Source organism: Psammomys obesus, unplaced genomic scaffold, assembly GCF_907164565.1.
Source record: "Psammomys obesus unplaced genomic scaffold, mPsaObe1.curated_primary_1811, whole genome shotgun sequence".
Lineage (NCBI taxonomy): Eukaryota > Metazoa > Chordata > Mammalia > Rodentia > Muridae > Psammomys > Psammomys obesus.
In genome coordinates, this window is record NW_026585686.1 from 3,349,841 (window position 1) to 3,367,903 (window position 18,063).

The window sequence follows — 18,063 nt, forward strand, 5'->3', positions numbered from 1 at the left end:
CCAAAGTGGTTGAACCAGTTTACATTCCCACCAGCAATGGAAGAGGGTTCCCTTTTCTCCACAACCTCTCCAGCATGTGCTATCACTTGAGTTTTTCATCTTGGCCATTCTGATGGGTGTAAGGTGATATCTCAGGGTCGTTTTGATTTGCATTTCCCTAATGGCTAATGAGGTTGAGCATTTCTTTAAGTGTTTCTCTGCCATTCGATGTTCCTCTTTCGAGAATTCTCTGTTTAGCTCTGTTCCCCATTTTTTAAGTGGATTATTTGGTTTGTTGCTTTTCTGCTTCTTTAAATCTTTATATATACTGGATATTAGCCCTCTGTCAGATAAAGGGTTGGTGAAGATTCTTTCCCAATCTGTAGGCTGTCTATTTGTTTTGATGACAGTGTCTTTTGCTTTACAGAAGCTTTTCAGTTTCATGAGGTCCCATTTATTGATTGTTGCTCTTAGAGCCTGTGCTGTTGGTGTTCTGTTCAGGAAGTTGTCTCCTGTGCCAATGAGTTCTAGGCTGTTTCCCACTTTTTTTCCAACTGATTTAGAGTATCTGGTTTTATGTTGAGGTCCTTGATCCACTTGGACTTTAGTTTTGTGCAGGGTGATAAATATGGATCTATTTTCATTTTCCTTAGATGCTTAAAAAGCATTTGATAAAGTCCAACACCCATTTATGTTTAAAGTCTTGGAGAGATCAGGGATACAAGGCACATACCTAAACATAGTAAAGGCAATATACAGCAAGCCTATAGCCAACATCAAACTCAATGGAGAGAATCTTAAATCAATCCCACTGAAATCAGGGACAAGACAAGGCTGCCCACTCTCTCCATATCTCTTTAACATAGTACTTGAAGTCCTAGCCAGAGCAATAAGACAACTAAAGGAGATCAAGGGGATACAAATCGGAAAGGAAGAGGTCAAAGTGTCACTATTTGCAGATGATATGATAGTATACATGAGCGACCCCAAAGATTCAACCAGAGAACTTCTTCAGCTGATTAACACCTTCAGCAAAGTGGCAGGATACAAAATCAACTCAAAAAAATCAGAAGCCCTCTTGTATACCAAAGACAAAAAGGCTGAGAAAGAAATTAGGGAAACAACACCCTTCACAATAGCCACTAATAACATAAAGTACCTTGGTGTGACTCTAACCAAGCAAGTGAAAGACCTGTTTGAGAAAAACTTCAAGACTTTGAAGAAAGAAATTGAAGAAGATCTCAGAAGATGGAAAGATCTCCCGTGCTCATGGATTGGTAGGATTAACATTGTGTTATCCCTTCTTGTCCAGGAAGCCTCAGTGTCGATTTTATGGCTTCAGCTGCCCCTCCACTCACCAATTTCAGAATTTCAGGTCCCCTGCCTTTCAGATATGGTACATATTGGTTGCTGCCGTCTAGGATCTCTTGGCACTTGAGTCTTGTTGGTAGACTGTGTTGGTCTAATCTCCTGTATTTTACCTATATTGGTTTTATCAATGATCAAATGTAACTCTAGATATAATATTAGCAAATAATAATAAAATTCTCTCATGATAAAATACTCAGTTGATCTGTACCTTAGACTATGACAAGTAATGAATGTATTGAAAAGTGACTGGGTTTTTTGTTTTTGTTTTTTGTGTGTATATGAACATAATTCCTACATTCCTGGTCAATGCTCTCAACCCACTAGCAAAGTGCTGCCTTGTGTTAGCATTTGGCTAGGCTTCAGTATTGGATGATAAAAGAGAAGTAAACGATCATATTTCTTTGTGCTTTATAGGTGGTTGTCGGATCCTATTTTACAAGAACTATTTACTTTTTATGTTACAAACACTTTAAAAATAGGACCACTTTACCATGTTTCTATGTTCTTTAGTGCCCTCACCTTGTTATGTATTTGATTGTTTTTTATGTCCATATTTATAAAAATCACAAATTATGTTTACTGTTCTTGTATATTTTAGCTTTTTCTGTTTTTAAGTGGCAGATCTTTCTTATTCGTGTATGAATGAAGTCTTCAAAATTCTATCCTAAACATATAGGATTTCTTTTTTTCTCAGCCGGGAGAGCACCTGTTTCTATTCCTGTAGTTTTATTTACTTAACTCTGTTTTGCTCAACCAACCTGTCTTCATAATCTTTTGTTTCATCACATCAAAACTCTGCCATAGTAAAGAATCCTCTTTCATAAACCACTCATTACCAGAAGTCTATGTTGGTGATCTATTTTTTCAAATCTTATGATATGTGTTCTTCATAGAAACAGTATTAGGCAATACTTTTGCATGGCAAAAAAGTCAAGTGCTGTTAAAAGCTCATTACATTAGGAGGACAGCTCAAGACTGTGTTTAAATAAAAGGGATTTAAAACAAATAGACTCTTGAAGCTGAGAAGTCATGTTTTCTTTTCTGATACCCAGATAAATTCTGCTCCAAGTTTAATATTGTAATAATAATTATAACTCCATAATGTGAAAACTTCTGTGTCAAGGTCTGTTTGTTGTTTTGTTCAGTACCCACAATAACCATGTAAGTTGAATCGTTTATTTTAGTTTCTGTGACTGAAGAACATGGGAGTCAATTAACTTTCTCAGAGCTGGTGTACTCCTCAGTTAAATAGCTGGATCCACATGTGATACTTAAACCTTAAACACTATTCCACCATCTTTACTTATTCCCTATGTCATAATCAATCTATTCATTTTAAAATTTAAAAAAGGAGGATAGAGATGAGATTATGTTCAACATATAATATATAGTTGGACTAAAGTATGCACCAAAACTCTATGCACAATGATTATGTTCAAAGATACTTTTTAAAATTGTAACAAAAATAAAAGTACTCATTCTCTTAAAAGAAGCATAAACTAAATGACTGTCCAATAGTCATTGAGAAAGGCAGTGAGAAAGTCATGGTGTATGGGCAAACAACATAGCATTCACGTTAAATTTCTTTTATGTATGCACTGTTTCTAAGGATTTCTTCTCATGCTCCTCTGAGTTACCCTATCTACCAATTCCCTTGAGGACCATTACTTGGAAGACTGAAGTAGGCCCTGGATGTTTAATCAAGGCTGGGATGTGACCAACGTGGCCACTGAAGAATTCTCCCTAGCAACATGTATAGAGGTAATTTGTAAAAGTGGAGGACAAAAGTGAATGGGCATATTAGAAGGAAAAAGTAGTATTTAGACTCAAAGTTCTGTATAAAAGTTTGAAATGAATAAAATAAAAATGCAGATTCAAGAGAAGCTCACTATATACACTTATTCATTACTTCAGACATCTGTTCAATGAAGTAAACTCCACATCTGATCATCAATGCCCCAAAGACAAGAGCACCTACATTGGTAAATGAAACATTATTAAAGCAGAAATCACATATTGGTCCCAACACCTTAATAGTGGGAAACTTCAACACCCCACTCTCACCAAGGGACAGATCATCCAGACATAAACTAACAGGGAAATAAGGGCACTTACAGAGGTCCTAAATCAAATGGACCTAATAGATGTCTACAGAACATTTACCCATATTCAAAAGAGTATACCTTCTTTTCAGCACCTCATGGAACCTTCTGCAAAATAGATCATATAGTTGGTCACAAAGTAAGCCTCAAAGGATACAAGAAGATTGAAATACTTCCTTGTATACTATCTGATCACCATTGTCTAAAGCTGGATCTCAACAACAACAGAAATAGCAAAAAGCCTACACACACATGGAAACAGAACAACTTGCTACTGAATGACAACTGGGTCAGGGAAGAAACATAGAATGAAATTAGAGACTTCCTAGAATTCAATAAAAATGAAGGAACAACATACCCAAACTTATGGGACACAATGAAAGCAGTGCTAAGAGGAAAGTTCATAGCACTAAGTGCCTTCAAGAAGAAATTTCTAACATCTCAATACAAGCAATTTAATAGCTTACCTAAAAGCCCTAGAAAAAAAGCAGACACACCCAAGAGGAGTAGATGGCTGGAAATAATCAAACTCAGGGCCGAAATCAATAAATTAGAAACAAATAAAACAATTCAAAGAATCAATGAAACCAAGAGCTGTTTTTTTTTTTTTTGAGAAAACCGACAAGATAGACAAACCCTTAGCCAAACTAACTACAAGAAAGAGAGAAACTATCCAAATCAGCAAAATCTAAAACAAAAATGGGGACATAACAACACACACTGAGGAAATCCAAACAATCATTGGGTCTCACTACAAAAGCTTATATACAATATTTGAAAATCTAAATGAAATGGACATTTTTCTTATTAGATTCCACTTACCAAAGTTGAATCAAGAACAGGTAAATCAGTTAAGTAGTCCTATATGTCTCAAGAAAATAGAAGCAGCCATCAAATGTCTCCCATGCAAAAAAAAAACAACCCAGGACCAGATGGTTTCAGCACAGAATTCTACCAGACCTTCAGAGAAGAGCTAATTCAATTCTCTTCAAACTGTTCCACAAAATAGAAAGAGAAGGAAAATTACCAAATTCATTCTATGAAGCCACAGTCACCTTGATACCTAAACCACACAAAGACCCGACAAAAAAAAAGAGAGAAATTCAGACCTATCTCGCTTATGAACATTGATGCAAAAATGCTCAAAAACAAAACAAACAAACAAACAAACAAAAAAACACTTGCAAACCGAATCCAAGAATACATAAAATATATCATCCACCATGATCAAGTAGGCTTCATCCCAGGCACGCAGGGGTGGTTCAATATACGAAATCTATCAATGTAATCCACCATATAAACAAACTGAAGGAGAAAAACCACATGATCATCTCCTTAGATGCCGAAAAAGAATTTGACAAAATCTAACACCCATTTATGTCTAAAGTCTTGGAGAGATCAGGGATACAAGCACATACGTAAACATAGTACAGAAAATATACAGCAAGCCTATAGTCAACATCAAACTCAATGGAGAGAAACTTAAATTAATCCCACTGAAATCAGAGTCAAGGCAAGGCTGCTAACTCTCTACGTATCTCTTCAACATAGTACTAATTCAACTTCAGTCCTAGTGAGAGCTGTAAGACAACTAAAGGAGATCAAGGGATACAAGTCAAAAAGAAAGAAGTCAAATTATCACTATTTGCAGATAATATGATAGTACATATAAATGACACCAAAATTCAACCAGAGACCTCCTTCAACTGATAAATACCTTCAGCAAAGTGGTTGGATTTAAAATAAACTCAAAAATAAAATCAGAAGCCCTCTTGTATACCAAAGAAAAAAGGGCCGAGAAAGAAATTAGGGAAACAACACTCTTCACAATAGCCACTAATAACATAAAGTACCTTGGTGTGACTCTAACCAACCAAGTGAAAGACCTATTTGAAAAAAACATCCAGTCTCTAAAGACAGAAATTGAAGAAGATATCAGAAGATGGAAAGATCTCCCATGATCATGGATCAGTAGAATTAACATAGTGAAAATGTCCATTCTGCCAAAAGCAATGTACAGATTCAATGCAATTCCCATCAAAGTACCAACACAATTCTTTACAGACTTTGAAAGAAAAATTCTCAACTTCATATGGAGAAACAAAAAACCCAGAATTTCCAAAACAATCCTGTACAACAACATATCATCTGGAGGTATCTCCATCCCTGATCTCAAGGTGTACTACAGAGTAATAGTAATAAAAATGGCATGATATTGGCATAGAAACAGAAAGGACGATCAGTGGAACTGAATAGAAGACCCAGAAATAAACCCATGTACCTATGAATACTTCATTTCTGACAACGAAGCCAAAACCATTCAATGGAAAAAAGACAGAATCTTCAACAAATGGTCTAACTGGATGTCTACATGCAGAAAAATGAAAATAGATCCATATTTATCACTTTGCACAAAACTAAAGTCCAAGTGGATCAAAGACCTCAACATAAAATCAGACACACTAAACCTGTTAGAAGGAACAGTGGGGAAGAGCCTAGAACTCATTGGCACAGGAAACAACTTCCTGAACAAAACACCAATAGCACAGGCTCTAAGAGCAACAATCAATAAATGAGAACTCATGAAACTGAAAAGCTTCGGTAAAGCAAAGGATACTTGTCAGAACAAAACAACAGCCTATAGACTGAGAAAGGATCTTCACCAACCCTATATCTGACAGAGGGCTAATATCCAGAATATATAAAAAACTCAAGAAGTTAAAAAGCAACAAATCAAGTAATCCAATTAAAAATGGGCTAAACAGAGCTAAACAGAGAATTCTCCATAGAGGAATATCAAATGACAGAGAAACACTTAAAGAAATGTTCAATGTCCTTAATCATAAGGGTAATGCAAATCACAATGACCCTGGGATTTCACCTTACACCCATCAGAACGGCTAAGATCAAAAACTCAAGTGACAACACATGCTGGACAGGATGTGGAGAAAGGGGAACCCTCCTCCATTGCTGGTGGAAATGTAAACTAGTACAACCACTTTGGAAATCAATCTGGCATTTTCTCAGACAATTAGGAACAGTGTTTCCTCAAGATCCAGCTATACCACTCCTAGGCATATATCCAAAAGATGCTCAAGTACACAACAAGGACATTTGTTCAACCATGTTTGTAGCAGCTTTATTTGTAATAGCCAGAACCTGGAAACAACCCTGATGTCCCTCAACAGAGGAACGGATAAAGAAATTGTGTTACATTTCCACAATGGAATAATACTCAGCAATTAAAAACATGGAAATCATCCAATTTGCAGGCAAATATTGGGATCCAGAAAAGATTATTCTGAGTGAGGTATCCCAGAAGCAGTAAGACACATATGATATATACTCACAAGTGGATACTAGACCTATATGATAAGATAAACATACTAAAATCTGTACACCTAAAGAAGCTAAACAAGGAGATTCCGGGGTAAGGTGATCAATCCTCACTTAGAAAGACAAATGGGATGGACATTTGAAGCAGTCGAAAACAAGAAACAGGACAGGAGACTACCATAGAGGGCCTCTGAAAGACTCTACCTAGAAGTGTATCAAAGCAGATGCTGAGACTCATCACCAAACCTTGGGCAGAGATCAAGGAATCATATGAAAGAAGGGGAAGCTAGTAAGACCTAGAGGGGACAGGAGCTTCACAAAGAGAAAAACAACCAAAATATCTGGGCCCAGGGATCTTTTCTGAGACTGATTCTCCAACCAAGGTCCATTCATGGATGTAACCTAGAACCCCTGCTCAGATATAGCCCATGGCAGCTCAGTCTCCCAGTGGGTACCCTAGTAAAGGGAACAGGGCTGTTTCTGACATGAACTCAGTGGCTGTCTCTTTGACCACCTCTACCCTGAGGGAGGGGCAGCCTTGCCAGGCCACAGCAAAGGACACTGCAACCAGTCCTGATGAGACCTGATAAGCTAGGGTCAAATGGAAGGGGAAGAGGACCTCCCCTATCCGTGGACTAGGGGAGGAGAATGGGAGGATATGAAGGAGAGAAGGTGGGATTGTGAGGGAATGAGAGAGGGAGCTATAGCTGTGATACAAAGCGAATAAAATATATTTAATGTAAAAAAATTAATACAATAGCCTCAGGTGTCACATTTAGCATATTTCATTCAACAACAGTATAATCCACTGCTTCATTGATGTGACCACAATATGTTCAATATAAATTTTATTCTGTACCAATAAACAAACCTCAACAAAGTTAAAACCACTGAATATCTGTCTATGATTAAATCATTATTTTAAACAAAATTATGTTAGAAGACAGAGGAATGTCTTCAAACACTTTGAAGTTAAATAATATATTTCTCAATAATCCAAGAGTTAAAAGTTGGAAAATAAATAGAACTTAATGAAAATGACATATATCAGAAAAATACATAGTCTGTATATTTTAGAAGCACTAAGTGTTGAAAGTGCCAACTCTAGTAATATACAGTTCAAGTGAAAAGATGATTCTGAATAACTAGATCAAGAAGATGAGCAGTGAGCTAGCACAGTGGATCACACAATCTATCCCAGGACTGTGGAGCCTGAGGAAGGAGGACCATCACGCATCTGAAGCCTGATACAGAGAGACCTTGTTTCAAAAATGAAAAAATAGTCAAAAGAAAAAATAGAATTAATCCAAAGCCAACAAAAGCACAAAGTAATGCAATGTACTAAAAACAAACAAACAAACAAACAAACAAACAAATCTGAAAAACATTGAAACAACAGCTAACTCTTAAAAAATAAAGTTAAAATTAACTGGATACTAGCAGATTAAGAAAAAAGGGAAAAGAGAAGATAAAAACCAGCAATGTCACATGTCATTACAATAGGGTAGCCCTTAAAGAGTTAAACAAAGCACAGGAGCAAGTGGACCATGATTATCTTAGGAGATGACAAAGAATTATTAAACTAAAGTGAAAAATCTTAGAGGTGTGGTGGCACACAGCTTTAACCTCAGCACTTTGGAGGAGACAGGAGGATCTCTGTGAATTCCAGGCGTACACAGAGAGACTCTTGCCTCCAAACAGCAACAAACAAAACCAAAACCTTCATAATTAAAAGTCCGGAAAATTTTTAAAAAAGGAGGTAGTTTTCTTAGCTTGATATATTGTCTACTCAGAGCACAACAACGTAAACCTCATTCGTGGAGGCGAACCTTAAAGACAGCAACCTACATACAATTCCGTTGTTTTATAAAGCAGTATTTTTATTAATGTTCTACCTTTTAACTTTGTTTATATCATTTTCCTGTTGTTGAAAATGTACCCGCGTCTCACTTTATCAAAACACCTCTCAAGATTTATTTCTTTTTGCAAACATAGCCATTACTTTAGTATGCAGGCTTGTTTTCATATTTAACAAATAGTAATAGCATTTGAAAATTAATTTCTGTATGATTGATAATAACTTTAAGTGCTGGAATTGTGTGCCTGTTTTATACCTGCACCCCCAGAACTACAGATAAACTGGGGCAATGGGGAACCCACAAAAAAGTAAAAAGTAGGTTAGGATGCAGCACATTTTTTTAAGTTTTTGAGATTTGATTCATAATTTATAATTGTCAGTTGTCACCTGCTGCCCTATGTAAATGTGTAGTAGAAATGGAAGAATTATGTTTAGGCTCATTTTGGGGATTCTCTTCACAATTTATTTAACAAAATTTCAAAACTCTAATCATCAAGCCAAACAGCAATTAAAAAAAAAAAAACACCATTCCAACATAATACAATTCCTCGATATCCTAATTTGAAACTGACCACCTAAAGAACAATAGTAATAATTAAAATAATTAAAAGTCTTTGATTTTTTTAAAATTAAATCATCATGCTTTCATAAGAGCAAAGTGCCTATATGTACAGCAAGAACACTTCTGTTCATGACACATAACAGCCTTGAGTGTGAGCTGACTTGTTTCAGGCAGTGTTTGTGGTGTTAGACATGTAACAGGATGAAGACACACAAAGCAATAGGGGTGAGTGCTACCAGAACTGCCTCAGATCCGTTATACTTATGGTTTTAATGTTTGGTGAGCTCACCTTCAGACACCTTTTTCTGTCACCAAATCTATCGTGGCCCCCACAAGCAGTTCTATGACTCCATGTGGGATAGTGAGGCACAATCTAAGGATATAGGATCTAGATTACCTCCTCAGATTTTTAAAAACTTGTACATATGTCTAACACAAATTCGAACTAAAACTACATACAAAATTCATATGCTCAACATATATTCAACGTATCTATTATAATTCAGTCTTAAAGTTCTCCTTACCTTTATTGTCTGTCTGCTGGTCTGAAATCGTTGATCGGATATCTGCTGTTGATGGAGCAGCTTCTCATTTGCTTCTTTGTACTCCTTTGCCGAGGCCTCTGCGGCTTTCCTCGTATTCTGAAGCAAGCTAATCTGTTGCTGCAAGGACGTAATCCGTTCTCGTAGTAAAATAGTGTTACTACTTGGCTTCTGAGCAGGTGTATTTTTGCACTTTTCTCTGCTAACTGAATAAAAATACTACTGCTCATATTTTATAAAAATCAGCTTACATTTATAAATACATGGTTAATTTCTTATTACACTCTTACCTTGGACAGGAATCACTGTGTAGAAACTCTTCTGCACACTTCCACTCTTCTTTTGCAGAGTCATTTTCTTGGTATTCTTATAATGAGAAATATCCTAAATTTGAAAGTTCCAGAAAAACTGGTTATACTGAATGACATTGTCAAAGAAATTCACGTGTCACTTAAAGTATACTGAAGAAGCTAAAACCTGTGTAGACAACAAGATTCTATAATGGATTCCTTAATTAAAGACCTCAGATATAAATCTGAATTTATATTTTAATATGTATAATAAATTTAAAGTTGAACGATCAGATAAAAGATATACACAGAAAATCAACTCAAATAAAGTAGAATTTAACCTGAGGACAATTTAAAATAGTAGGAGCAAATTGAACAACAACAATAAAATATGGATATTTAATGAAGCAGTCTCTGGGAGTCTGGATGCTTTGCTTGGATATTTATCCTCTTCAAATACAGACATGGGACACTACTGGAAATTAAGCTGAAATAGTTATAATATAATAATTATAACATATTCTTCTTGCTCTCATGCTGGGAGAGATGGCTCCTCCCTGGGAGACCAAGGCATGGAGATCATCTCACGCTTCAGACCCATGGCTTATGTGCCATCCAAGCCAGCCTGGCCTTGGGGAGCTAAATGGGATGTCATGTGTGGCATTAGTCCTGTGCTTTTTTCCACTAGCGTCGAGACACCAGTCAGACTTCCTATGTTCCCTACAACTGGTAAACACCCCCCACCCCCAGTTGGTATCTAACAGTGAGATACTTGGGCTGTAGTTTCAGTTTGATACAAGTGGTAGTTACAGTTTTTCAAAAACTACCAAATGATTTTCTGCAATGCTACAGTGTTGCACTTCATAATCACACGGACAAAGTCAGTGCTCCAATTTTTCTGCCTCTTTGTCAGCTGAGTATTGTCATTATTTTCACTTAGCTGTCTTATTCTTATTGTGATCCTAGCCTGAGTTTCCTGAAAGGTTAGTGATGGTGAACATTGTTTTTATGCAGTTGTTTGCCACCGAAGTATCTTTTTTTTTTTTTTTTTTTTGGTAAACTGTTTGTTCATGACTTGCCCACTTCTTATCTGGATTGCTACATATTTTTTGAAATAACTTATTTAATTCTATTTTATGTGCATTAGTATGAAGGTGTCAGATCCCTTGGAATTGGCTTTACAGGCAGTTGTGAGCTGCCATGTGGGTTCTGGGAATCAAACCCAGGGCCTTTGGAAGAGCAGACACTGCTCTTAACCACTGAGCCATCTCTCCAGCCCCAGATTGCTACATATTTTTATGGTTAGAGTTTGAGAGTTCTTTACATAAATCAACACTTGAAACCCTTATTAGATACTGGGCACCAGCCACGCTTTCTAATCTAGTGTCTCACCTTCAGGAACTTTTGCTTTGCAAAAGTTGCTACTTTTAATAATAATATAAATTATGAATCTTGGTTTCCGTATCAGGTCTAAAGTTTCTTCATTCATCAAACCCTAGGTTCTGCAGATTTTCTCTTACATTACCTTCTAAGAGTGTTATAACTTAAATGTCACACTTTAATCTGTGATGCATCAAGCTAACTTATACATAACGTGTGAGGTTTAGGTATATATTCTTGTTTTTGCTTAGGAATAGCCAACTGACCCTGCATTATTTGTCGAAAAGACTACCCTTCCTTAATTAAAATATTTTTTTGTATTCATCAAAGATCAGCAGCAAAAAATTAAGCAGATTTACTTCTATATTCAGTATTTCATCATGCGGATAATAAAGCTTGCTGCCCACCTGGGGGATTGTAGTATCATCCCACTTTATAACTGAACCAATTTTGGGGAATGAGAATTTATGTTGCCCTCTGTGGGGCTAATAAAAACCCGTCTTTTTCTGTTTTGTAATTTTTATTTGGATCTTTCAATGGCTTTAATTCTTTGCTTTATTTTCTTAATTAACATGTTCTGCTTTTTTCACCTTGTAACCTGTCCATAATTACTCATTAAAGTGACAATTGGTTTAAAATGAATATCATATATATCATTTAATTCCATATTTACTGTAAGGCTTTTGTCTTTTGTTGATTGACTTTTCTTATACAAGCTGCAGTATTGTTGGTTCTTATTATGATGAGCGATTTCTAACAGTACCCTGAATATTTTGGGTACTGTGTGTGAAGACTAAATATTATTTGCATTTTGTTTGAGCAAACTTATCATATTACACTGTAGAGACAAGAGACACAACATCAATTATACAAGTTGAGAATGAAAGTCCAGTCTCTAGAGACACTGTAGTTGAGGATGGGCACATCATTACTGCTTTGCAGGGTAGAAGTTCAGGCTCTCCAATGGGCCTCTGCTGACACTGCTATAGTTTGAAGACAGAAAGAGCCTTGTTAGTGCTCTCACCTGGCCAACCATGACAACATGAGGAGGCTTGGGGGCTTGTTAGGTATGAGGTAATGAAAGTCCCCTTCTCTGTTTGGCTCATGAAACCACCCTGCTAGAAAGGAAGCCAGGTGGCGACAGATGTTCAGGACTTCTCTATAGTCTCCAGTGATGAAGAAGATGGAGTCATTACCATTTTCTCCCCTGTGGGTCCTCTTATACTTTATCCAAATTATCAGGAGCAGCAGCAAGAGGAGTTAACTCCTTAAAGGTAAATGACAAGAAAGTCTAGGTACCTAATAGGCCTTTAATGATGGAGGTGGAAGTGGAGTCATATGTGGTGTTTGGCTGATACAGGTGAGTTATTATGTAACATTTTCTGTCCTGTTAGGCTAATTCTTTCTTAATCCTCTGGATGGAAAGAGAATGGTTTAATTGGAGATTTTTACCGCCTTATTATTATTGTTTAGAAGTTACAGGTACCTCAGTGCCCTGTAAGCCAGTATATAAGGGACAACTCAGAGAATTCAATATCATGTTGAACCCCAAGTCCTAAGGTTCCGATCTATTGTTTTCTTTTCTTTTCTTTGTTTGTATCTGAGACTGGGTTTCTTGGTGAAGCCTTAGCTGTCCTGGACCTGCTTTGTAGACCAGGTTGGTCTTGAACTCACAGCAATCCACCTGCCTCTGCCTCCCTCAGTGCTGGGATTAAAAGTGTGTCTCACCACGCCTGGCTCCCCATCTAGTGTTTTCCTTTTCTTTTAAATTTCAGCATAGTTTCTATTAGTTTATGTCTATCTTCCTATCAAAACAAGGGGAAACTAATAAATTGGACCATATTAGTATATGCTATATTATTAAAAAAGCACCATCTAGGAGGGAAAAAGGTGTAGGAAAAATGACATATATATGCCTTTTGCCCTGTCTGTCTATCTATCTATCCATCTGTCTATCTAATCAACAAAATCCCATACCTGGCATATCCTACAGATAAGAAAATAAGATAATTTGCTTATAAAATGGACAGTGTAATACTAAATACTAAAGAAAGGACTCAATATCTTGGCAATCACAGAAAACTAAAAAAAAAAAAAAACCCTTAGTGGTAAACCTCAAAACACACAGAATGGCTGAAATGGGAAAGCCTACATACCAAGTGATTAGATATCTATAAGTTGCTGGTGGGTTCACTGAAGTGTGCTGTACTAAAGAAAATAAAAGGTACTAACTATAATCTCAGGAACTCACCAGCCACGACACAGTAATTCATGTTTGAGCTTTTAATACAGAAGTGTCCACATTTATGAAGCAAACAATGTACAAGAATATTCATTGCAACATTATTTCCAGGAAATCTGTAGTGAAGCCTCTCAAATTCCAACAGTATTGAATGACAATTACAGCATATTCAGACAACAAAATACTATTCATGAGACCAAAACTGAGTGCACTTTGAGTGGTAGTGAATAAAAGAAGCACGGTATCAGAGGCTTTTTATCCAATTTCATAAAGCTACAGGGAGAAAACTTCATTATAACTGGAAGGGAAGTAAAATGATAAAGAAAATTAAGTCAGTGAATTAAAGTCAAGATACTGGTCATTCCATGGATTTGGTGGGTAAGTCTGATGTTTTCCAAACACAATGGTAAAATTTGGTTATTTATTTTTTTATAAAATCATGTGTAGATTTAATCAAAAGGGTCTATATATGCTTATTATGTCAATGAGAACTTAAGTTTCTTCTTTTTACAAACACATTAGGCTTCACATTTATAATTACAACTAAGCAAAACAGCCAGTCAAGTAATATGCAGAAAAATAACAACAACGAGAAACTTTTCAAACAGTTAGGGTCTCTTCCTATGTAAATCAAGCGAGGCTGGCCTAGTAATGTTGATTTTCCTGCCTCCCATCCCAATAGTAATTTCTGTAGAAGCTAGCTATTTATCGTCAGTCAGGTAGCAGGAGCATAGAAAGAATAAACGGCTTTATGACAGGGAAATCTAACAGAAGCCCACATTTCTTTGTCATTTTTGATATTCTTAAAAACAATAATGAATTTATTATCACTTTATTATTTCCTTTGTTGGAAGTAACAATATCAAGATTTATAAGCATAGTGATTATTTTCATTTTATTTTTGCAAATATAGCAAATCATGTAAAATTATTCAAAGGTGAGAATTTTTGCTGTCTACCTTCAAAAAGACATCATTTTTAGGAATTCAAGTCTAATCAGTGAAAAATGTGTCACTTTAAATTACACAAGAGTAGAGCTAGTGTAGAGCTGAGGAGATCTATCGTACCTTCAGGGCCTTGCCATGCGAGGATGTCTGCATCTCTCTTTGTTGAACACAGCTCTCTTCTGTTTGGTCAGTTTCCTTCTGTTCTCCACCATCTTCTATAGGGCTTATTTTCTGTGATGTTTCCACAATAATTGTTCCCAAATTTTGAGAGGTTTGTGTTTCAGAATCACTGCAAAAAAAAAAATCCAAGATTAATTAGAAGAAGATATCAGAAGATGGAAAGATCTCCCATGCTCATGGCTTGGCAGAATTAACATAGTAAAAATGGCCATCTTACTAAAAGCAATCTACAGATTCAATGCAATTCCCATCAAATTACTAACACAATTCTTTACAGAACTTGAAAGAAAAATTCTCAACTTCATATGGAATAACAAGAAACCCAGAATTGCTAAAACAATCCTCTACAATAAAAGATCTTCTGGGGGGTATCTCCATCCCTGATCTTAAGCTGTACTATAGAGCAACAGTTATAAAAACTGCATAATACTGGCATAGAAACAGAATGGTGGATCAAGGGAACTGAACAGAGGACCCAGAAATAAACCCACACACTTATGGACATCTGATCTTTGACAAAGATGCCAAAACCACACAATGGAAAAAAGATAGCATCTTCAACAAATGGTGCTGGTCTAACTGGATGTCTACATTTAGAAAAGTGAAAATAGATGAATATTTATCACCCTGCACAAAACTAAAGTCCATGTGAATCAAAGACCTCAATAGAAAACCAGACACACTAAACCTGTTAGAAGAAAAAGTGGGGAAGAGCCTTGATATCACTGGCACAGGTGACAACTTCCTGAACAGAACACCAACAGCACAGGCTCTAAGATGAACAATTAATAAATGGGACCTCATGAAACTGAAAAGCTTCTGTAAAGCAAAGGACACTGTAGACAAGTAAAATAGCTTCACCAACCCTACATCTGACAGAGGGCTAATATCCAGAATCTCCACCTGGGGGGGGGGGGTGTAGCTATATCAGGCCACCGAGGAAGACAATGCAGCCTGTCCTGGTGAGACCTGATAGGCTAGGGTCAGATAGAATGGGAGGAGGACCTCCCCTATCAGTGGACTGGGGAAGAGAAATGGGAAGAGAAGAGGGAAGGTGGAATTGCAAGGGGATTAGGGAGGGGTCTACAGCTGAGATACAAAGTGAAAAAATTGTAATAAATAAATAGATAAATAAATAAATGCTCAATGTCCTTTTTCATGTGGGAAATGCAAATTAAAACGATCCTGAGATTTCACCTCATACCCATCAGAATGGCTAAGATCAAAAACTCAAGGGATGCATGCTGGAGAGGTTGCAGAGAAAGGGGAACCCTCCTCCATTGCTGGTGGGAATATAACCTTGTACAACCAATTTGGAAATCAATCTGTCACACTAGGAATAGCGCTACCTCAAGATCCAGCTATACCACTCCTAGGCATATATCCAAAAGATGCCCTACCATACAATAAGAACATTTTATCAACGATGTTCATAGCAGCTTTATTTGTAATACCCAGAATCTGGAAACAACCTAGATGTCTCTCAACAGCGTAATGAATAAAGAAAGTGTGATACACAATGGAATACTACTCAACAATTAAAAACAAGAAAATCGTGAAATTTGGAGGCAAATGGTGGGAACTAGAAAAGATCATCCTGAGTGATGTAACCCAGAAGCAGAAAAGCACATATGGTATATACTCACTTATAAGTGATTATTAGTCATACAATATTGGATAAACATACTAAAATCTATAGTCTTAAAGAAGCTAAACAACATGGAGGACCCTAGGGAAGATGTATAATCCTCATTCAGAAGTATAAACAGGATAGAGATCATAAGTATGATAAGACAAGGAACAGGACAGGTGCTTTCCACAGAGGACCTCTGAAAGACTCTACCCACCAGCATATGGAAGGTGATAGTGAGACTCATAGCCAAACTCTGGGCAGAGTGCTGGAAACCTTATGGGAGATAGAAAGACCTGGAAGGGACAGGAACTCCATAAGGAGAACAACAGAGCCAAAAAAAAAACCTGAGCCCATGGGGGCCCACAGAGACCAAAACTCTAATTAAGGACCATGCATGGAGAGGAGAGCACCTAGACTCCCTGTTCAGAGGAAAACTGTAGGCTGTTTAGTTTCTAACTAGGACTCCCTAGTAAGGGGTACAGGGACTGCCTCAGACATGAACTCAGTGGCAGGCTCATTGATCACCTCCGCCTGTGGATTGTAGCCTTGCCAGGCCACAAAGGAAGATGATGCAGCCAGCCTTGATGAGACCTGATAAGCTAGGGTAAGATAGAAGAGGATGAGCTCCTTCCCTATCAGGGCACTAGGGAAAGGGCATAGGGAGAGAAGAAGGTGGGTGGGTGGGAATGGGAGGAGACAATGAGTGGACCACAGCTGGAATACAAAGTCAATAAATTGTAATAAATAAATAAATAAATAAGTAAATAAGTAAGTAAATAAATAAATATTTAAAAACGTTTCTATCAAATTTACGTTGACCTACAATCAATCTTATATTCTCTCAGATATACAATGAGTTACCAAAAGCCCAGAAGACACATATGCGTAATATTTTATTAGCCATCTACCACTTACTTTTATGTCAAAGAGAAATAATAATTTGTGCCATCCCTCAGGTTTGTTCTATGTTTTGAGAGGTGACATATTTTGATGTTGTAATTTAAAAAAAAATATGTCTGGGTTGTCCAATTTCCTTAAGTCAGTCAATTAAAAAAAATCAACAAACATTGTGATACAAATCATAGAATATATTTTGCTAGTGAGTCTAATTCTGTTGTGTGAATTTTCGAGTAATAGAAAATAAAATAAAAATAGATTTTTTTTAAATTAAGAACAAACAAGTTTTGAGGTTGAGTAGAACTAAAAGTAACCTTTTCACATAGGTATATTTGAACTATTTTTATATAGACACATACTCATTGAGACATAGTTAGGAAAAAACTCATGGCTTGTCATAATTTTCCTAATCTAAATGATTTTGAGATTTTCTGCTGCCTTGGTCTCATGAACTTATTCTAGCTTATGCTAATGCAGTAACATTACAAGAATTCAAAGTCACATCCTAAGAACTGTACACTATTACTGGAGGCTAAAATTGTATATGTCTCTCTGGCATGTCCATTCTAAAATAGCCTCATACAGTATTTTTATATATAGACTATCAAATACTTATTTCTCCCAGAGTAGCTAACGAACTACTAGCACTTTGTACTAAAAGTAACCTGTCTGTCGTATAACCCTATCTTCCTAATCAACTGAGATCTTTGGAATTTATGATTCTATATTGCAAAGTATTTTCCAC

At 36.5% G+C, this 18,063-nt stretch overlaps 1 protein-coding gene across 2 annotated transcripts in view; it reads right to left on the reverse strand.

Annotated features, from left to right (window-relative positions):
- Cntln (centlein) overlaps positions 1–18,063 on the reverse strand; it is a 292,210-nt gene that overhangs the window by 61,132 nt on the left and 213,015 nt on the right. For both annotated transcript variants that reach the window (XM_055629436.1, XM_055629442.1), the window contains exons 16-18: positions 14,729–14,897; positions 10,041–10,134; positions 9,733–9,956 (exon numbers count right to left, since the gene is read on the reverse strand). In XM_055629436.1, the coding sequence (XP_055485411.1) occupies positions 9,733–9,956; positions 10,041–10,134; positions 14,729–14,897 (487 nt within the window). The remainder of the gene's footprint in view (positions 1–9,732; positions 9,957–10,040; positions 10,135–14,728; positions 14,898–18,063) is intronic.